General features: G+C 45.5%; 1 protein-coding gene across 17 annotated transcripts in view; it reads right to left on the bottom strand.

Moving 5' to 3' along the window:
* Positions 1-22925, bottom strand: part of FBRSL1 (fibrosin like 1) — a 505935-nt gene that overhangs the window by 7361 nt on the left and 475649 nt on the right. For 9 of the 17 annotated variants that reach the window (XM_083874217.1, XM_083874232.1, XM_083874229.1 and 6 more), the window contains 10 exons: positions 19205-19601; positions 17383-17636; positions 12823-13058; positions 10674-10724; positions 9659-9754; positions 6224-6295; positions 5623-5661; positions 4708-4779; positions 3331-3463; positions 124-201 (listed from right to left, as the gene is read on the bottom strand). In XM_083874217.1, the coding sequence (XP_083730343.1) occupies positions 124-201; positions 3331-3463; positions 4708-4779; positions 5623-5661; positions 6224-6295; positions 9659-9754; positions 10674-10724; positions 12823-13058; positions 17383-17636; positions 19205-19601 (1428 nt within the window). Of the gene's footprint in view, positions 1-123; positions 202-3330; positions 3464-4707; positions 4780-5622; positions 5662-6223; positions 6296-9658; positions 9755-10673; positions 10725-12822; positions 13059-13148; positions 13310-17382; positions 17637-19204; positions 19602-22925 lie in introns of all 17 variants that reach the window. The other 8 variants (XM_083874230.1, XM_083874225.1, XM_083874226.1 and 5 more) reach the window with 7 other exon arrangements.

Below are 22925 nucleotides of genomic sequence, written 5' to 3'. Positions count from 1 at the left end.
GGCCACTTCTGGATCCTGAAGCAGTTTAAGCCTTTCCCTCCCCTAGTGCTACAGTGCAGGACCACACTGAGAGCCAGGAAGGGGCAGAGGTACAGAGGTGAAGGCAGGGTTACTTACACTTACCTGCCAAGTGGTTCGTAGGCAGGAAACTGCTGTGGTGAGGTGAGGGACCAAAAGGGGTGGTGGCTGGATGTGTTGCACCTGTGAGAACAAGGTCCCTTTTTAGTTCAGGGGCAAGTGACTCCTTGTATACACAGAGCTCCTGGCCATCACATTCAAGAGCTGGGTGCAAAGGCCTCATTGAAACAACAAAGGCAGGGGAAGACCCCAAACCTTGGCTGAGTGAGCAACAGGCTGGATTTCCCTGAGAGTTCTGCCAAGGAATCTAACAGGGCAGTAGGAGGCAGGAGAAGACCTTGCACTGAGAGCTGCTGCTCACCTGGAGTAACGAGGAAGCCAAGCTCTTTGTCTGACATTTTTAGTCATTACTCCATGTTTACATTAAAAAGGGTCAGCCCAGGTTATGGGCCCAGACAGAAGGTGCCCAGAAGTGACTGATTAGAGTCTATATGAAACACCAGTTAATGACAGGCACGCAGGGAACATCAATCATGCTTCTCCCACGAGAGCTCCAGCTACGCTCTCACATCTGTCTCTGCATCCACAGGCTCCCCCCCTGGTATTTTTTCCCTTTCCTAGACATTGCTCATTGCCATGGTGCCATGCTTTCTCATGGGAAAGAACACCACTGCTGAGCATGCTGGATTACACAAGGCTGAGGAGATGGGAAGGAAGGAGGTGAAACAAGCAGGTCTGCCCTGTATTTCAAGGTGGACCAGGCTCATGCAGAAAACTCTGCTCTCCTTTCAGAGCAAAAATGAGAGATTTTATTCCTTTGCAGGCAGGGATATGTGAATCTGAATGGGCTCATAACTTCAGTGTGGAAAAGCACTGGTGTCACTGGGGTACTTGGTCAGCCCCTAACCTGGCTCTCCTTGGAGACAGGGCCCAACCCCTGATGGCTGCTGTGAAACACACTCATGTGTCCAGATCATGAGAAAACTGTGAAATCTGAGGAGGAGACAGAGCTCTGTGTCCCTCACCAGCTTGGGCACCTCAAACCTAAGCAGCCAGAAAATGAGTTGAAGAAATGTAAGAGAGACCACGGCAACGAGACCTATCTAGTACCTCTCTATAAACATTCTGACTGCTCCAATGCTTCAAGACGGATGGAGACTGTCATCTTTCTAATCCTTTAAGATTTCAGAAGGTGTATAATGGATGGGAGATTTCTTCAAAGGAGATGGCTTACAAACTCCACTACATGGGCTGATAATAAAAAATCCTCTGGAGAAAGCCAGGAGCAGCATTGCAGGCTGTCAGGCAGTTATTAAATAGACCGTCTGCCAGGCAGCCCAGCATCCGTCCTGGAGACAGGTGGCCCTAAGATAACTTATGTCTCCCCCAGTAACCAGGCAATGCAGCAGAACCAATGATTCACATCAGCTGCACACGTGCTCAGTAAGGTGAAAAGAATGCCTCCGATATTCCAGAGTAAAAGATTTATTCCTGCACATATTCCAGCTGCAGTGTTTGCTCATGCTGACAGCACTCTTTACCTGGATTTACCGTGTGATGGCTCTTGTGATTAATAAACTCGTAGACAAGTTGTTGTAAGGTTGTTTCTCTCTACTGAAAGTTTTCTATTAGTTTGCCTTCTTTAATGTTTCTATTTCATACTATTTTCCTCCTTGCTATTATGAATGAAAAGCAAGCCATGCTTGCATCTTTTAAGGGAAAAAAACTCCCAATGCCAACTGGACTGGTGCTTTTCTGCCTGTTAGGGTAACTCTGTCCAGAACAGTCTTCACTAGGAAAACCAGACATGAAATAAGATTCTTGTAATGACAACACAGGACAGACTGAGGAAGGAAGCATCTGCCACAGGAACATAGCCAGAGATTTGTAAATAAGCTGTGCTTATGCATCCAAGTAGATGCAGTAAGTGTCTTGGCCCTGTACTACCAAAACACCTTTATAGAGACCAAAATACAGGGTAGCACCCTACAATGTGAAGCTGGTACCAGCACTGATTATGTGTGGTAGAAATGTGCATTTGATGCTCAAGAATTTCCAGCCACAGATAGAGCAGAAAGACAGAATGAAGCACTGGTAGAGCTCCTGAAGGTTATTTGGCATCTGCATTTGAAACTCAATTCTCACAGAAATTTCAGCTTGATCGTCATCTGTTGCTTTTCTGTGAGTTTTAGGACAGAGTTCAAAACAGTTCTAATATCATTAATTTCAACAGGGTTGAACCATGGCTGAATATGACCATGCCTGCACTGAGTTAGGCTGATTGTGCAACATAAAACTGAAGTAACATTAGGGAAGACAATTACATTATTTGCCAATTACTGACACACATAAAGAGCTAAGTTACATCTTGTCAATTGATGCAGCTCATTCGGAACACAGACTTTGGCATCTCAAACACAGAGAGAAAATGTGAAGAAGTTGAGGGGAAAGTTAAGCTTGAGAATAAAAACAACATTTGGCATTTGGTAGACAGATGTCCACATGAATCCACACTGGCCTCCTGGACCAGGATGTGAGAGCTGCAGTCTCCCATGGCCAGAGCCATGGAGAACAGCACAGTGAAGGTTACTGCCCTTTGGTAATTGCATAATTGTAATTACTTCTCCAACAGATTGGAAAACAATTGATCAGTGTAAACTGTATTTGATTCTTTGGGGCTTTTTGTAAATTCAATATATCATTTTAAGCCCCAGACTTTTCCAAACTTTGTAACACATAGGGGATTTTTCTATTTAAAAAACAAACACTTAACAAATACACCTGTGATATTTTCAATGCTGTTATTGAAGTTTTCCTTTTAGAAAAAAACCCTTGTTTTCAGAAAACAAACAGAAACTTGGTGAGTGGAGGAGCTGAGAAGAATAACATGGCAAATATAAAAGCAAGAAAGAGACTGGGGCCACTTCCAATCCTCTGCAATGGAAACATTTTCAAGTGTTTTGTCAAAATCGCTTTTAAAAAAATCACTCTATAGCCTATTAATCAAGCACATAAGAACCAGCTGCACAGACAGGACTGTGAGCCAACTGCTGCAGCTCAGTGATGTGCAGAAGATCCTGCACTGGAGGTGGTGGTGGCAGAGACCTGGTCACAGCACTGTCTCTGCACCCCTTGAACCAACCTTGCTTTTATTTTTGAGGCATATATAGCTGTAAAGACATGCATGACATACACTGACTATTTCTTGTATTTTTTTTTCTTTTAAATCAACAAGGAATGATCTTCCCTTACCTGTAGTAGGAAACAGAGGCCTGGCAAGATCTTGTGGGTAATGGAAGCCTGGAAACACTCCAGGGGCGGGAGGTCTGCTGAACAGGTCAAGTTTACCACCTATCTCTAGCTTGTGGGGATCCAGCTGCATTTGCTGTCAAATGATATAAAACCAATCTCATTATACACTTCCTTTTTCATGGGAGAACAAGAGAGGCAGCGAAGGCTCATTCCTCCTTAGCCCTGCCAGGGAGCATTAGTGAGATGACAGCAGTGTCCCCGGTCATGCAGCGCAGCGCGGTCGTGCTGTGCAGGCTCTGCGGGGCCATCCCACCCCACAGCCTCTCAGCTGCCTGCCCCATGCCAGGGTAAGGTCTGCAGGCAGCCCTCAGCCCCTCAGTACAGCCTGGAGCAGGAACACCACACACCGAGTGCACCCCAGGAGCAGTCAGTGCTCTCAGCCTGACATGAAATACTCTGCAGGCACAAAGCTGCCGACAGAAGCCTCGGGACCTGGGTCATGGGTTCGTCTGTTCTGCCTCTCTGGTTTGAGAGAGACGTGCCCATACTATGCCCTTCCTGCAGCCAGGACAGCTCAGTGTGCAGGCAAGGGCCAAAGGATGAAGCAAGTTATGGAGCTCCTCCAGAGGCTGTTTTTATCCTTGCCCTGTAGAAGTGAGTATGGCCAGAACTGCACTTTAGTCATAGAAGCCTGTCAAAAGCTTAAAGATTATGTATTTGCTTAAAAAAATATATGGACATACACCCCTTTCAGAGGCATCTACTTAAGCAGAGAAGAGCTTCATTAATGGGACAAAAATACTACTGCTGGAGCTATGAAAAAATAAAATCTACATGAGTCCCTTTATCAGCTATTCTACTTGTTACAGGGAGCCTCAAGCCTGTAACAGCACCCCAGGGTACCTACATCCTGTTACCTCTTGAGTGTTAAACCCCCTCCCTCTGCCCACCATCACAGCAGCACAGGAAGCCCCACAACCTCTAACACTGATGTTATCAATCTACTCTCCTGCTCTCTGCTCTGTAATGTTCTTCACTGCATCGGCCATTTCATTACCTCCTCCACAGGAGGTACCAAATGCAGAAGGGAAGCGACATAAAACGTGCATGCTTTGTAAAAAAAAGATTGACTTGGGGAAATTACTCTGCCCCTGACTCTCCTCCCCTCTTTCTGGCTGTACACCCTTCCACCCAGCTCCTCTGCCCTCAGATAAACTTTACAGTTGCTACAATAAATGTTAAAGGAGTGTAAGTATTAGTTAATCAATACAGGCAAGCTTGAGAATCACCACAGTAACTGCTTCCTGCCCATTACTCACTCAAATACAATCTGTAAGCTAAAAGACTTGGCTTTGTTCCAGAAACCATCTGAATTACCTTTATCTTTTGCTGGTGATGGTAGATCTGCCAGGCGATCTGTACATGAACCGCACACCACTTCCCGGGTTTCTGCAGTGGAAAGCACAAGAATTTAGATTAATTTATACGTTAGCAATCTACATCAGATAGAACATTTCATTTCCCTTACTGTCAACCAGGCAGCTAAGCAATGAGAAAGGCTGATTACTAAAATGGCACAATGGGTGATCAACATTTTCTTCTGTACTGCAGCAGATGATGTTTAAATTAAGAAGGAAACAGGAAGAATGTGGGATATCTTCCCCATCTCATGGACATCTGAGATCCTGCCTTGTTCTTTCCTACTGGCACTCCCCCCTTCCCAAACTGAAATGAATGGCAGCAAAGAACAGTATGCCATGCTTAAGAGAAAGCAACGAATGCTTGAGAGTTCTGTTTCTGAAAAGAGCCCTGTTCATTCACCCCTGCTGCACTGCAGGCTAAGTCATGTGTGGTTATTACGGCTACTGGCTTTTGGGGAGGGAAAGGGTCGGGACAAACAATCCCCAGGATGAGCAGTGCCACAGCTGAACAAGTCCCTGTTTTCAGCTGAGCTGTGGTACTCGCTGTTCCACTGTTTATGTGGAACATCAGCACACTGACCCAAGCCACCACCAATCTGCTCACTGGTGAATGTCTGCCCATGCTCACAGTCATTTATTTCCTTGACCCTCATTTCATACTGTGAACTATTAATGCACATAAATGGATGCAAAATAAGGCCAGGATTCAACCTAAATGTTATTAATCAGAAGTGGCAGAGAGCTAACTGACATTTTGCATTAAGTAAAGGATGAGCATGAAATTTTCTACTGGACATGTTAAATTTCAAAAGCACATGCACAATATTCCAAATGTCTGTGTATAAATATGTATATAAAATCCCCCACAAACCTTACTTACTCTTACGGGAGGCCTATAAGGGTCTGACACCTATGGAAAAAGTAGAAATAAAACAATCAGTCTTTCTCAAACTAGCCAATATACAGAAAGGTGGGGGACTTCCTTCCTCTGAACAAGCAAAAGCATTTAGAAAGCAATGTTCCAGAGAAGTCCCCTGTGACATGGGAAACCTAAAAGGCTTAAAGAAGGCTTAAAACTTCTCTTTCATTCCTTGAACCAAACTCAGCAGAATTTTATGATAAACAAAGCAGCTTCATGCCAGGAACTGAACAGTGCCAGTGCTTTTCTGAACCTTGTAATTATTCTGAAATGGAGCACATAAAACTACTCTCCAAGCAATACTTAGAGGAAAGATAATGAAGGAGTTTCCTGCCCCATTTTCCTCTGACTTTTGAAAGAAGTCAATACATCCCTCTGAATTCACGACTGGTGGAGATTACTGTTTCACCAGAAAAAGACAACTTCTTTCCTCACTGCATGTTCCCAGTCTAAAAGGCCAACTTGCTCACCATCCTGCTCTCCCTTTTTTATCAGCACTGTGCTTACTGTAAACCCAGATAAGCTGAAAAGAAGTTTATATGTTGTTGCCTACCCCTGGAGTCTTCTGCAGCAGCGTATGGTGGACTGTGCCTGGTCTACCTGCTACATCAATAGGGTTTGAAGTCTGAAAGACAAGAAGAGAGCGTGAATAATACTGTATCACACCAGTGGTACATTTAACATCTCTATCTGATGTTAACAGCCTTAATTAGTCCATGTTTGCACTGCGCTTTGAACACGCATATTGCTACATTAGTGCTAAATGTTATCTCTTACTGACAGCCAACAGCATTTAACCACCATGTCATTTATTATTATTGAGCAGCAGTAACAGTATTCCAGTAGCACCCCTAAGCCCCGCTGAGATTGCACCCTGTTGTGCTGTGCATGTGCATGGGAAGAGACAGTCCCTGGCCCCCAAGCTTATTCTTTAGACAAAACAGGCAGGAGGTAGGAGAGAGAATGAAAGAGGTGGCCTGACTCCCTCCAGGCAGCAACCAGCACAGCAGTCAGGAACAGAATAACTCGAGCATCCCAGTTCCATACTCCACACACTGGACCACGGCCCCTTTCTGACTGGGGCCAGGTAACACAACGCCTGAACCAGCAACAGCCCATCTATTTGCTTCAACAAGGCAAAAATGAGAAACCTTAGAAGGTGCTTGTGGGCCTTTTATAGCTTTGCATTGTTTACCCCATCATTTTCCAGCAAGAATTAAACACCTCATTGAACGAATGAATCCCTGTTCCTCCTCCTCCAGGTCCCACCTGTTGTCCTGTCCTAGATGATCCCCAAGAACTCGTTCATCTCCTCACTCCGGCATTCATCCATCTCCCACTCCCAGAGCAACTGCACCTGGTGCCTCTGCACAGCTGAGTGCAGAGGGGTTAAACCTCATTCCTCAAGAGATTATTTCACTCATCTTTTAGGTCAAATTATAGCAGATTTCAAACAGTACAAGGCATGAGTATAATCCTGGGTGTGGGAGGGAAGGTAGGTTTTAGTTTGTCTAAGGCTACATAACTTCCAGACTCATTAAAAAGTGAATTCTCATGTGTGTGTGTGTGTGTAGGTAAGTCAATGCACTCCCCAGGCGGATCAGAGCTCTCGGGGCCTCTCTGACAGCTGAGGTAGATATAGGGTGGCAAATAAGTTACAGCTTTCATACAGGCAAGAGCTTTAAGATCACAACATGTTAATAGCATGGTGTCATCCTGTCCCTTTGTCCCCTGGAGAAAGATGTGAATGCTTCCTCCAGCAAAGTAAACTGAATACTTCTGACCTTTTCAAGTTCTGAGCTTGTGAGAAATGGCCTTCGGGAAACTCACTGAGAAATTTACCGTCAGCCTGGATTTATGTGCAGTGGACTCACACGCACAGCTGTAGGCAAATGACATGGGAAGGGGAAAAACAAAACCAAGATCTCTGCTTTGGAAAGCAAGAAGTGCAGGAGTCAGAGTGCCAAAACCAAATCATCAGGTCTGCAGTGGTTATGCAGGCTTTAGTCAAACAGCCTGGGAGGGAGAAACCACGGCAGAACGATGGAGTAACGATCACTGGAGTGGCTTCGCCTAAGTTCAGCTCTGCCTCCTCTGGGAAACTGGAAAGTAATGTGCCAAAGCAGCAGATACATTTTTCAACCTATCCCTCTCTTTTTCAGATGCTACATTGTATGTAAATACTGCACTGTTCAGAGATCAAATGATGTCAGTGATTAACCACGGCACCAGAGTGTGACCTTGCGCAGCTTAAACTCAAGCTAGCAAATGTTGATGTATCTAAAATGAAATAAAAGGTACTTATAACATCACTAGGAACTGCTTAAAAACATAAAGGGTCTGTGCTCACTTCATTCTCACTATGTAACTGCTCCTTGGCCTAATGGTACTTTACAGTGAGATCTGTGAAGCTCTGTAGTGAAGATGGAAAGCAGAAGAAGGTGCCATTGGTGTCACAGCAGCTCCTCATGAACAGGAAGGAGCCTTATGGCAAAACAGCCCTGGCTGCACATGAGCAAAATCTGTCCAATTCCACCTTATTCCTGCAGCTCCTTTTCTTAGAAAATCAAGTTCACACCCTGACTACTCAGACTCTGTAGGGACTCCCTGTCATCCCTTGCAAGAGTAACAACAACTAACACTGGCAGACAAACTCCATCAAGGGATGGACATGTTCTGTCCCTCTTGTTCCCTCTGCTTCCATGAACTGCCCCCGCTCTTCAGCCTGCAGCCACCACATACAAAACTGCCTCTGAGCAAAGCCATTTTAGAGACTTTACTATTTGTAATGTATCCCTAAAACAAAATGACATCATGGATTTGATGGGCACTGAGGAAATCTTCTGGCTTCCATTAAAAACATGAAGTTAAGGTGAAAGGTGTTATTTGCAGCAGTTGCTAACGACTGACTTGCACTGATGTCAGTGAGATTGCTGAGGGAAGCACATCCCACAGACCTGCCTGAGGTGGGTATGGAAATCACCTTCCAAATGCAAACAGAAATGACACGGCTATAGTGCTGGTCCTTCAAGCCTTCTTACCCAGTAGCAGAGTTCTATGGAAATGCAGTTCAAGATCAGAAATCTCTTAAAGCATAGCATGTAAGGAAGCTGAACATGTCACCTTACAAATGGGAGTACATGCTCCATTTTCAAACAAATGCTATATAGATACAATCCGATATTTCTTGTTTGGAGAGACTTAACAGTTTTGGTACATTTAAAAATAGTTAATAAAAAGAACATATCTGGGAGGGGGAAAAAAAAGCAGTGCACACCACAGAATTTGCCAAAAAATGGGGGTTATGACGGCAACATTTCCAAATGCCAATCAGTGCTAGTTGTAACGACATGTTACAGCTGCAGGGCACCTTTCAAACACATCTCAAAGAAGCTTGCAGGCATTAATCAACCCTTATAAAACCCACTGCAAGATAACTTTATAGATGAGGAAGCTGAGGAACAGAAGGTTTAAGCGACTTGCCCAAGGTCAGACAGTGTTGGAGCTGGGAATAAAAATTCAGCTCCTTCAAATTGCTCTACCCATTTCCAGCAGTCTCTCCCTATTGTTCCCACACTTGTGCAGTCAAATTCTTATTGTTTTTTCTGGGAATAAACACAGTTTATCTTTTGCAATCTCAGACCATTAGATTTACAAAATGATTTGGGACTCATCGGTCTATTATGAGCTGTAAATATTTCAATCAAAATAATGCACTTCACTGTATGCTTCTCCTCCAATTTCAGCAGACCTCCCAAGTGAACCACTACATCCTTTCCAAGGAAGGATCTGCAGTGCCAAGAGAAAATTTCTGCTTAAAGTGTTGGCTGCTTTGTGCAGAGGGTGCTCACAGTTCTGCGGGGTGATCCTTTCCAACCCTGCACTTCTGCTATTCAAATCATGTGCTGCAAAATCACCAGAGACAAGACTCTGAACACAGTTTCTCTCCCAGCAAAAGAACAAAGCCTTCAGAAGAAGAAGTTTGTACCTTCGGTTGAAATGCTCCCTGAAGTGACCCAAAGGGACCTGAATGTGGAAGCATGGGTGGCATTCCAGGCATTGCTGGAGGATAGGTTGGAAAGAACTACAAAAGAAAAAGAGATGCTTATGTCACAGGATGACTTGAACAATAATGGAGGTAGGTGCCAAGCCTGGCACATACAAAAATAGGACTGTGCTGAACAAGTGCCACAGTGAAAATACATGATAAATTTGCTTTCAAAATTTTTAAGAGCATATCCAAAACTTGGAAAAATGCACTCATCCCATAAATTTTCTAGATAGTGCTGAACGAGTGTGCCTTTAAAAATTGTGGACTATTGCAGGAAGCACAGAGCATAATTTGGGGTTTATGTTCACTTTCCATTAACTTTGCATTTTTCTGCTGTTGCAAACAAATTGATCCTGTTTTGAAATGTGACCTGCTTTAATTTTTAATGCAAAAGGAACCACAAGATGCTGCACTGCACTCTAACCACAGGCCACATGCACACCACCTTGTAGCTGTGTAGGCTGGGTGAAATTTTGCTTAGGCCTCTCCTGAGCACACACAGCAGTTTTACAAGTCCCAAAACATGTAGGTTTTTTTTGTGCTTTGGAGCAGTGGGGAGCACCAGGAAGAAACCACCAGTCTGACTTACTCCTGTGACCTGAGCAAAACCTTGTGAAAGAGCCATGCACTCCGGGCTGCTGCACTGGGAGAAGCACCAGCTGCAAAGGTACTGCAATGACCACTGATTGAGCAATTCCTGCGCATTCCCTGCCATCCCAGGCACAGCGATACAGAGCAGCAAAAATGCAGGAGACAGAGAATTTAAAAATAATAATAATAAAATAAAAAGCCCAAAGAAAAACTTGGTACCTTAAAAAACATAAAAATCAAAGACGGAAAAAAGAGCTTTAGAAATGAATGGACCAAAACACTACTCATCAATTGAAAACAAGCAAAAGAAGAGCAAGCAGAACCATCAACAAAGAAACCAACGAGAAAGGTGAGCACTCACGTTGGAATGTCGAAAGTAAGGGTTGTCTAATTTGGGAGCGTACTTGTCAAACTGGAAAGAAAAGAGAAAAAAAAAAAAGGAAACAGGTGAGTTTGGTTTTGGCAGTAGCAGACACATCAGGATTTCAACACAGACAAATAATCATGGCCCGTGTGCAAGCGTTTAACAGAGCAGAACTGACTGGTTATTCCATACTCGCTCATCAGGGAGATGACTGATTTCCCCAGGCTAACACAGAGGAGCCCCCAGGCCACACTGAGCACTGACAAGGCTCACTGCAGAACCCTGTCTCAGGCACTGCATGAACAGGCTCCTGTTCTGGGAAGAGAACAGTCCTGATGTTGCAGCACAGTGAAACACAGGGAAGTTCAGCTCCAGGTCCAGATTGCTGAACTAGATCACAGACTGGCATGTAAGGAACATTTTCCATTAGACCCCAACATCTACTGTGGGGCAGCCAATACAAATTCCCAATTTCCTGGGTTCCTTGTAAGCACCAAAATTTTTTGGGAAAGGGCTGGATTACTTTAGATACATAAATCTCGATATATTCCCCCTCCCTTGCAAAAAGGAGAGTTCCCCAGAGAAAAGGTGACTAAATTTTTTCCATTCCAGCATGGGGTTTTAACACCTCCATGTGTGTAGTCTGTGCCCTGCTTGTCCTGCTCCATCTTGGAAGCAAACCCAAAGCACACACACACTGCATTTCTGAACAGTATGTACATTCTGCTGGGGAGGAGGGAATGGGGAAGAAGGCAGGGAAGGGAGCTGTAGGACCCCAGGAAAAGCTGCTTATTTGGCAAGTCAGCTGCTGTTTCACACTCCTCTGTGTGCAGGAGAGTAGATTTGTAATTTCATTAATTACAGTTATTACTGGAGCCATGTCCCCTCCAGTGTAAATACCATAAATTACCAAACACATGCAGCTGTAATTTCAACACTCTTCTCTGGTGTTGGGATTAGCAGACCTGATCTAGTGGAATATAAGAAGATGTGAGTGAAATATAACAAAGGAGCCTTGCAAGTTGTTTTTGGTCTGAAGGCTGACATCAATGGGCACGGGTGGGAGCTGTTCACAAGCTTGGGTATCACAGCTCTTAAATAACACAGGAGACTTCTGAGAAAAGATTTGGGATTGTTTTACACAGACCAAGCAAAGAAGGGAAGGTGTTTACACACAAGTACACTGAGCAAACACCTGGGGCTGGATTTTGGGTGGATGATATTGCTTTTAATTGTCTTGCTGCTAAGCAGATTACAACCCAAGAATGTCACTGAGCAGTCAGCAGTGGGAAAGAAAAGTGGGAAACACTATGCTCCTTGAGTCCTTGGTAGTTCTTCCCAAAGCCTGCTTTTGCTAGCCTTAAACAGGGTTGTTTCTGCATTTTGGACACAGTGTGAAACTGAGAGGGGGGAAAAAAGCTCAATCTTGTGCTTTCAATCTCACAAAGTAATTGCCAGAAATGGGGAGAGAGTGCGTTTTAAAGTACTGACAAAATCCATTTGTTGCAGATCCCCAACAATTTTGTAACAGCTGCAGCAAAGTCCCATTGTGTTACAAGCAAATTCAATGACCAAATGCTTATTACACGGCCAGGAGGATTTCTCTCAGCAGAACCAGCCACACACAAATTAGTGCTTGTTGATGTAATCAAGTAATAAAATGCCTAAATCAATACAGATCAGGTATTAGGAGGAAGAGGGACAGAACTGGTATCAGATGAGATGCTGCACTGTGGTGAGAGCTCTGGGTAAGCCAGCACGGTCTGCCCTGCACCCAGCAGTTGTGGGGACAGTGTTTGGGGCTGGAGGCCCCCCATCCTCTGGCATCCTGGTTGGTGTCTTTTGATATGTCAAGGCAGCTGGCTCTGGGAAAGGGGGAATAGAAATACACAGCAGGGCACACGAAAAGGAAACTAGAGGGATTCTGGACTTGTCTCGTGGGTGCTGTATCTGCTCATGGGTAGCAGCATGGGGGACCAGGAGGCTTGGTGTGGGGACTCTGGGTGGAAAGGGAGTCCCTTTGGGAGTGCTGGCCTCCAGGTCAGAAGGGCAGGGACAGCACATCTGGCTGAAATGAAGAGGGCTGGGTTTTGTTTGACAAGAGTGGGTTAGGCTTTTTGACCAGAGATGCTCTACTTATCCTCACATTTTGGGCTGGGGTACGCACCATGGGAGGTGCAGAGGGCGGCATGAGCGGCGTCTGGGGCAAGCTGGATGGAAAAGGAGTGAATGTGTGCTGGTGGGTGTGTTGGTGCTGATGCGTGTGTTGGTGCTGGTGAAACTCCGCTCTCAGCAGCGGCACCGGGCCAAGTGAGGCAGCGGCCCGGTCCGAACTCTGAACCAAAAACCGGTTGTTCAGCTCTTGCCTGAGCAGTTCGTGATCTAGAGGAGAGAGAGAGAGAAAAAAAAAAGACACAGAGGCCCGTGGGCCTGTGAGTACCACAAAGACGAGGAGAAAGAGTCAATATTCACCTGGCATTCCCTGTTTCTGCAGGTCATGCTGTGGTGGTTTTCTACGTGAGGACTCATTGGTGGAGGTAAGAGAGATGCCTGTGACAAAGTACCAATCAGAATCCCCGAATGAGGCTGGCAATACATGATTGGTTGGTTGAATGATATCAACAGGCTGGTATCTAAAGACAAGAGAGAACACCATGAGTCATCACAGCAGAAAACATCATCGGGGCTCGCACTCCGCCCGGCCACCCGCCCGCCCGCGCCCGCCCGGCCCTGTCCTCCCCGGCACCTGGGGCCACCGAGGTGTCTGGGGACGTGCCCCAGAGGGCCAGCCTCACTCACCTCTGGGATCACCCCTCAGAGATCTGGCCTCACCTCTGGGATCACTCCTCAGACATTCAGCCCCAGCTCTGGGATCACACCTCAGAGATGCAGCCTCACCTTTGGGATCACACCTCAGGGGTCCAGCCCCAGCTCTGGGATCACACCTCAGAGATCCAGCCTCACCTTTGGGATCACACCTCAGGGGTCCAGCCCCAGCTCTGGGATCACACCTCAGAGATCCTCTGGGATCATCCTCCCAGGCTCACCTTCCTGGGAGCTCCTGGGAGCTGCACCTTCCCGCACCAGTGAGGTGCTGGGAGCGCCCTGGAGGCCAACAGCTCACTTTAAAATGAGCAGTACTGGCCTTCATCCTCTAGGTGTGTGACAGTCAGAGGCACACACACGAACACACGCTGAAAATTGATGTGTGTTAAGCTCTGACATGCACATACTTCACAGGTAAAATTTTGGTCAGATCTGCAGCACAACGAGGTAACTGTGGGTTTGGGTGGCTGGTAACTCCCTGCTTGGACATCCATCCCTGTGCCATCCCCCTTCTTAGCCCCAGGACATGTGTGAAATGACCAGAAACATCTATCCTATAAATCAAGGCCTTTTTTTGCAGTAAGTTTTTTTTTTTTTTTTGAGACCTTAAATAGCAAGCAGTCCTTTCCCCAGTTCATAACAGGCTGTAATTCTTGTTTTTTGTCACTGCCTCCAGGCTTTTCTCCTCTGAGAAAATATCAAGGAGGAATCAGTGGGAAGAGGACAAACATTGAAGTGGATCAAGATCTCATCAAGGTTGCAACGACTGCTGAAATGAAATGTTCCATCATATGATGTGGCCTCTTCTCAGCATCTTCCTCTGGAATAACAACTTGCATTGAATGTGAATATCGTTCAGGGCAGAGGAAGACACCAGTGCTTTAGAAATGATGTCACTGAAGACAATAAGGACCAATGTCCACTTCTCCAAAATGTCTGCTGGTATAACAATTTCACCTATCTGTGGCTTTGCCTAAGAACTTCAAACAGGGATTAGCATCCAACATGTTATATATTTTTTAAGCAAAGGCCAACCTGTGTCCCCAGCTGTGGATGACACACACCCAGTTCTGACTGATCTACTTGGTTCTGAATTTACATGAATCCACTTCTTTCACTGTAACAACCCCTTTAAACTACAGCTCTGAATATAAAGGGGCAAAAGAACACTTGCACTTTAAATTTTTATTTCACGTTCAGCAGGGATTTCTTTCACTTCAAGTTTTTACAGTAGACATTAGGAATGTCTAAATCAATCACTTTCTGAAGTGACATGGTTAAGATCTTTAAAAACAGGCACTCTGATGGGGAACTTCAAGGTCTGTACTACCATTTAGAAGCTTACAATTGAAAGTCACATTTGAAAGCAAATTTTGGGTGCCAAGTCATTTGCTTTTCAGTAGTAAAGGTACTTCTAAGAGTAGGTACTGTGTACTGCTACAATCCATATAATAACTAATACAAAAGTAGAAAGTATATATATTTATGATACTGAAGCCTAAGGCACTGGAGCAAAAGAATCTATAATGGGTTCTCCTTGGATTGAGCAAATGAGAAAAAAACTATAGGCTGAAAGCACTTAGATCCAAAACCTAACCTCTTTAGAGAATATGAGCATGATTTCATGTGCGTGTGTGTTTACGCTTTTAAATCTGGCACGACTTAAAGAAACTGAATCCTTCTGTTAGCATCAAGATAATCCACTTTTCTGGAAGGGGAGAAAAGTAAGTTGGCAGTTGTAAGTGCTCTGATATCCAATTTCTTTAAGAGACTGGAAGTCAGACTGATAGATCTGCAGCTGGCTCCAGCCCATAGCCCTTTACCACAACCTTGGCCTCTGTCAGAAAAGGCCTGGAGATGTTTGGAGAAGCTGTGTGGCACTCGGAGGAGTGGCTACTTCATACTAAGGATGGAATTGCAAAGGAATAGCCCAGCTCTGTGAGGGGCTCTGAGCAGTGTCTGGATCAGAACTAAGTTCTTGTACCTGCCAGTGGTGTCAGGTCCAGTCACACTGTAACACAACCAGGAGCAGGGTGCCTAAGCAGCCCTTGGGACTTGTGAATAGTGTCCTGCGTGCACACATGAGCTGGGCATGGCACAAAAAGGTCTCTCCTGCTCATGGTGCCCTCGTGTCCAGGATAAGAGAGACACAGACCACTGTTTCCTCTGTGTATATCAGGGCAGATGGCAGAAGCCTGGCAAGGGTTGCTCCTAAGTTACTTGTATTAGCTTTAGGTTTCAAAAGGAAGAAATGTCACCAGAAGTGCATTCTTGTCTCGCTCTTCAGGGCTGCTCAGCAATATTGTTTGCTTTTAAGGAAGTTTTATGTGAATGACAACAGAAGCTCTAGCTCTGCAGCACTCTGTATTGATTTTATGATGTGCCACTTTGCAGGCATTTCATATAGTGCAGACAAGAGGCATTTCACTGTCTGCAGGGTTAGACACCCAGACCTTTCCCTCCACTAACTTAGGCTTCTCCTACTTAAATTGCAAGAGAAATCCTTTTAGTAGGAGCAAGACTGTTACTGTTTCCTGGCAAGCTGCTGAATGTGAATAGGTCACTTGATCTTGCATCTCCTGAAGTTAATGGTGAAAACATACTTGCTTTCAGTGACTGCAATATCATGCTTTTAGTGAGCGCTTTGCTATTTCCTTTAGCTATGCTTTCAAAGCCTCCATCACAGTAGCCCTGTGCCTTAGACAGGGAAAGCAATGAATAGGTCTCCCACAGTGCTGCCAACATCTTCCCAGCCATGTGGTTGAAATTCTAGATGGTGCCAGGGCCCATGACAGCTGCCAGCTTTGGCCTATGTGGTCCTGTCTCTGGCGGGGAACCCACAGCACTTTTTGTCTATCACCGTTCTCAGAGCTCGCTTTGGACCAATTCGTAATTTTTATATTTTTTTCACTTAAAGAAGTAGTAATAAATAATGAGACATTATTTAGCTCCTGGAAGCAAAAAAGGGGGATCGAAGACCATCAGATTTTTCCACAGCAAATCTGTCATTTCCTTGTTCCTTTAACTGGCTTCATAGGAAAGGGAGAGTGTATTTTTTGCAAAATGCTTGTCCTGTTTAATCCCTGCTGAGTTAGTTGTGGAGTCGAATGCCAGATCAAAAGGAGGCCCCAGCAAGTGAAAGTTGCTGGGAAGTCTCCAGCTGCCAGGGTCTCTTCCAGGGACAGCTGTAGGCTAATGGATAAGCTATAAACAGGGCATTTAGGGCAGAAGTGACAATGGAATGGGGGCCAGTGTGAACAAAGGAAACTTTTTAAAAGGATGCAAAGACAGTGAGAGTAGAACAGCAGAGCTTGTCAGCTGAGCTGTCTCTGACTCAGACTGAAAGACCACGGAGCCATGGGCACAGAGCAATTGTGCTGCTGCAGGCAGAGGATCCTGCTCTGCCAGCAGGCCAGCAGGATGTGCTGCTGGTTGAAGGATCAGGGAGGGGATTCAGTGAGATTCAAGTGTTCAATTAGAGCAACTGTAGAAACAGTACTTTCTCTTCAGTTCTAATAGCAGCAGCAGCTTTCTTTGGAGAGGGGAGAGAGAAGGGGAGAATGGCAAACTGTGCATCACTTTTCTGTTAATCTAAAAAAAGTCTGATGACTGTGGAATGCCACACTGGACAACTCATGCCCTGAACAGGACATTTTTTTTTGAAGCATTTCCTATAGGAAACTACATTGATGTGTCTACAATCTCTCATCTGGTAAAGCACGGCCTAGGATCTCCTACCTGTTTCATGAGTACTGTCACAGCTCCAGCACACACTGAGGGGTCTGTGTCAAGGTATTTCACCTGCCCACCAGCCAGCCCATCTCTCCACACCCTCCAGTGCATGCACGGCCGATTAGCCCTGGCAGAAGAAGGGACCTACCCGCAGGGTGCCCTGGTATCACGAGGCTGTTGGTGGGTAACGCTGGTGGAGGTGGCAGCGTGGGTGGGGTGGCAAACATGGCCGGATGGTGCTGGTGTTGGGTCTGCGATCTGAGAGAGAAGTGCGAGGTAGCAAGATTAGAGATGGAGAGGGGCAGAGCCGGGCCGGAGGAATGGTGCGGCGGGATCTGGGGAGACAGGGGCAGGTGCTTCGGGAGGCTGATGCTCGTTGCACTGCTAGCACTGCTGCTCCGGCTGCAGAGAGAGAGACATGGGAGGGAGGGCAAAGACACACAGAGAGAAAGAGTGTGTTACAATACAGGACAGAAACAGTGTAAGAAATACACTACCAGAAACAACACACCTACGGAACACTGATCTCCCCAGGCTTATGCTTTTGCCTGTCTTAATGGCAGTGGAGACTGTTAATGAATCTTAATGAACGCCTCCAACAGGGCAGAACGGGCCTTGGGATCTCTGGAGGGACATTTCCTCCAGTGCTACAATCCTCAGAGCTATCTGTGAGTACTGATGAAGGCCACAGAGGCAGCTGGATTTTGCACCTTCATGAAGCCTCTGATGACCTTGCAGTGTCCATGTCCACTGTGACCAGAGGACACAGTGACACCAATTCCTTTTTCTGTTCCTCTGGGTGTGCAGAGCTGCACAGCACGAGTGACTGGGACCTTGCTGGATCTGCTGCACATGTGCTGTGCAGCTGTAGTCACACAAGCATGAAAACGCACACCATCTTAATAATTTTTCTCATAGTAATTTGTATTTTACATCTTCTTCTATTATTATTACTCCATTGCAAGTGATCTAAGTTTTGTGGGCTGAAACACACTATCACTACAGTTATTAGTTGTGTAATTCCTACAATACTGAATATCTGTTGCAAGATAAACTTCAGGGACATCTTGAATAATTTGAAATATTTATACTATGGTGGCATTTACAAGGTAAAACTACAATAGAGCTTAAGTATGCAGGATAGTATGAAATACACATTAATGGCAGCTCTCTGTATTCATATTCTGACCTTTGTGTGGTCAAATATTATGCTTTAAATCAGTTTTCTCATCTTGTTTAAACTAGCCTAGCTTTTGCTTGGGAGGCAAGGCATGTTTTCTGTACTAGCAAAAGGGCTATACAGGTTCCAGTTGACTGACTAAACTCTTTTCTCTAGAAACATTTTATCCATACCATTTTCACCCACCCTTCTCACTGGCTGAAGGCAATTTAAACAGCAGAGCTAAGCCTCCTGCAACATCTGAACATGTCAGATTGAAGCAGATTTATCAGCCCACATGGGAGCCCTGGTCTCAGGGACACAGAGTTCTCCAATACAGATCACAGGATATTCTGAGTTGGAAGGGACCCATAAGGATCAGAGTCCAAGACAGATATCCCTCTTTTGATGCTGGTGAGCCAAAAAACCTGATAACTGTGAGCAACGGCAGCATTTCTGAATATGGAACAAAGGTGTTGCTCAAACTCAAGCCACCTTAAATTTCTAAGTCAAGAAATAGCCAGCTCAGACAAGACCATGCAAAATCTTACTTCAAACTGGACTGAAAGGAACAAGTGCCTTTCTCCCAGAAGGTGTGCATTTTTCACATTTCAAATGCACTGATCCACCACAGCTGGAAAAACCAGCCTGGAGTCAGCCCATGAAGTCCAATATCCAAAGCATGGAGCATCTTACCCCAGACGAATGCTCGCCTTGCCTCCCAGCAATTTCTACCTATTTGAAGCAAGCTTTATCCCTGCAGATGATATCCCTGCAGCCTGAAGATGACGTGAGTATCCCTTCCCCATACCTGATATTATTGAGTCCGTTGTGGGCCACCTGGTGATGCACTTGGTAGTTGAGAGGCGGAGGGATGTGGCTCGGAGGCTGGCTCCGAAGGTCGGGGATTAACTGGGGCTGCGACTGCGGCCGAGGTTGAGGTTGTGACTGTGGCCGAGGCTGCGGCTGAGGCGTGAGCCTGGGTGGTGCTGGTGCTGAAATCACTGGCTCCTTCTTCAGCAGTGGGCTTGCTCTGGCACTTGATGTGGGCGCTGAGGAGGTCGAAGTCACAACGGCAGCGACCGGCTGGGGGCTGGGGATGGGCAGGGCGAAGGGCACGTCGGTGCTCAGCTCCCGGCTCCGCTCTAGCCCAGACACCTTTGGGACATTGGCTGCTTTCACTTCTGGCTTGTCATTCAAGGTGGGACCTGATGGAGCAACAAGAAAAAGAAAAAAGCACACGCTGAAAGGTTTGCCTTTCTCTCTCTGCTTGGTAGAACATATGCCTGGGAGAAAACAAGTCATGTTTCAGCTCGTGGGAGCGTCGTGGGAGCACTGCTGCTACAAGATGGATGTGTTTGAGTCTGTCCTTCCGCTGTCCTTGACTGGCCAGTCCACAGTACTTTTAGCACGTGTGCAAGAGACTTAGCTGTCATTAAATTAATGCATGCTACAGAGAACACACAGCATTGTGACTTCTTCAGGGACCCAAGGTTATGTACAATAGGAGTGGGAATATGTCTCAAGTTACTGCTACAGTATTTCCTGCTCAATACAAGTTTCATGTTCAGGAAACACAGGCCTCATCATTAAGACATTTCATTTTCTCAATGCCCTTTCACAGTAATCCACATCAGATATAGGCTCAACTCCAGCTACAATGCACCATGACCCATGCATAACCCTACCTGTCTTCTAGGATGGAGACTACCTGGGATCTCTGTAGCAAAGGATGGGACAGCTCAGCAGAGAAGCTGTGATGCTCCTGTTCCCTGGCCACACACTTGTGTGGAAGAACAGAACAGAGGACACTGGAAAAATCCAGTCAGAAGTTCAGTGGGCACCCAAATATAGTCCTGCTCACTCTAAACACTGCAAACATCCCTATGCTTGGTATGCTGAAACTATCAGAAATGCTGCAATCCTGCAAAATGCACCTACAGAGAGAATTCCATATGGAATTACTCCTTCTGTGGAGCCAAAGCCTGTCTTTTTTCATAATTAAGCTAAACAAAGCATCCCAAGGAGTTAAAAGGCTGGAAAGGAAAAAAGGGAGGAAAGAAGAGATATTTCAGATCAAGCAGTATCCAAAAGGTTGAAGACAACTGAAAAGACCAACATGAAAGCAATTCAACTCCCACTGTAACTCCCTTTTCACCCTAATCTGTGTATCCTTGAGTGCACACATACCCACAATTACAAGAAAAGCTCTTCATGGGCTACAAGACCTTAAGTTGTTGGTGTGTTTCACAGGCACACATCCCACTGTGCACACACAGCACCTCTGACTTTTAGGAGACACCCTTTTGTCACCCACCGTGAACGTGCTGGGGGCTGCCTGCATTTTGCTGCCTTGCAGACAGGCAGGAGATGCTACCTACACTCATTAACACACTCCCAACACCCTCACAAACTAATTCCACCTTTGAAACTCTCTCGTCTCATCAAAGGACTGAGCCAGTTCCTGATGTGGGAGGGTGTGGAAATAACACACAACACACCCCATGAGCTAATTCTGGCTGTGCAGATGCTCTGACCAGTGTTTGTGAACCAGCCCATGTGAGGCCAGAGCCCCCAGTGCCACTTCCAGAGCCTGAGTGCCACCATGCTGGCATTAGATGGGAGGAGGACAGCGATGAATCAGAGCCTGCAACACACCAGCTCATGTTCTGTACCCACGTGGTGATGGCATCTCCTTCCTTGAGATAAAAGGCAGCTTCCCACACTGCTGTGCTGGCTCTGCTTGCACTCTCACCAATGCACCATTTCCCTCGTCCATCAATCAATCAGCTCATCACTGTGTATGTATAAATTCAAAATGAGAGAAGAGGACAAATGGAAACATATGAACTGCATTTATCAGCTGAAAACGTCTTCAGGTCTTGGGGCTTCAAAAGAACAAGTAACAGGAACAGAAGCCTTTCTAAGCACCAGTGTTTTGGCTGGCAGCAAGTACTATCAACACTGTACTTTCCAGCACCTTATATATCTTTACAGGTTTGACACAATGTCTGGAGATCTTAAATTACTCTCTACAATAAATATACGCCTCTCATTTCAGTGAATTTCTTTATCAAATATGAATTCATGCATCACAGGTAACCTGGTTGTGAGAGGTAGCTAGACTTGGCTCCAATGCTATTTAGAATTTATTTTCAAAGTCAAATTTTCAACGCTCTTGTGCATTATATTTTTTATAATGTCACCTATGTGTGTATATTTTCCTCAGATTTTACTGCTAACAGTTGAAGAATTGTCATTGCCTAGTCAAGCCAGGGCTCCCCACACTGCATTTTGGAGCAAGTGTGTTCACAGCTGTAGATTCCACTATTTTTCAGGAGCTACCCATTAAAAGCAATTGGGTTTCATTCCTGAGCATAGGTTTCCTCAGAGCCCATTAGTTCTTTGCATCCAACAGGCCTCCTCCTACAGAGTTAAACTTCATATTGTGTAATTATAGGCAGTGTAGACTAATGGTGTATATTCAAAACACACTGGCACCACAAAAGTTAGTTGAGTAAAAAGTCAATTAGATCCAAAACAAATCAATAAAGTCCCACATTAAAAGCAGCTGTTTGACCAGTTTTATGTGCAACTATTGATTCCCTGTGGTTTCAGCATTAGCTCTCATTTGCAATTTTCTCAAAGCAAAAGCTCAGGCTCCCTTGCTGACTGAATTGACCAGACAAGCCTGGTTGTATTAGTGAGTACCAGGGGTACATGACTAATTCCTGCTGCCAACTTCCATCTCTCAGGATGCAGTACTGCAATGTTTTTGCGTTTTGTTCTCAACAGCAATGAAAATATCCACATGCCAGTTTCCCCCTCGCCAGAAAAGCTACAGGCATGAGTGGGAGTATCTTCTCCCCTTTTGCAGCCATGTTGCACAAACGCAGAAGCACCGAGAAGGGAAAGATATGATGCGAATTCATGGGCAAGAGGGGAAAAACTTCTGAGAGCAGTCCCCAAGCCTTCTCAGCCACCACAAAGGAATCCTGGTGGTTGGTGGCTTTGTCATTTCTCCTCCTGATGGCTGCAATGCACACATGGAAGTCTCTGAACTATCTTTCCTGAAATCCCTCAGAAAGTTAATCTTAATGATTTTAATGAGGGATGTTGCCCATTCTGATCAGGATCTCAAACTCTGCAGTTTCTCTGCAGGATGCTTGAATATCTCTCCTAAGAGAACTACACCCCTGCATGCCCAAGCTCTGACCAGGCTCACATATGGAAATATCCCACGGAAAGCAACCAAATATTCCCTTTTGTGCAAGCTGGATCAGGTTGCGTTGATATCCTTTCACAAATTTCTGTTCTTGGGGTCCTAATCCAGCCCTCCTGAGCAGATGCACCCATGGAGCTGAGCACAACTGCCCCAGCAAAAACACAGACCCACCAGACCGCACCACAGCGTTCTAGAGGCAAAAACGTGCTTATTTTTACCAAGTCCTAGAGTAATTTTCATGCTTAATGATAACAGGCTGAGCCAATTTGCCTAAGACTTGACAGTCAGCTCCAATAATTCAACCTTA

Source organism: Zosterops lateralis, assembly GCF_965231275.1.
Source record: "Zosterops lateralis genome assembly, chromosome: 17".
Lineage (NCBI taxonomy): Eukaryota > Metazoa > Chordata > Aves > Passeriformes > Zosteropidae > Zosterops > Zosterops lateralis.
Note: the sequence above shows the minus strand (reverse complement) of the source record. Positions and strands in the feature narration are given on the sequence as shown.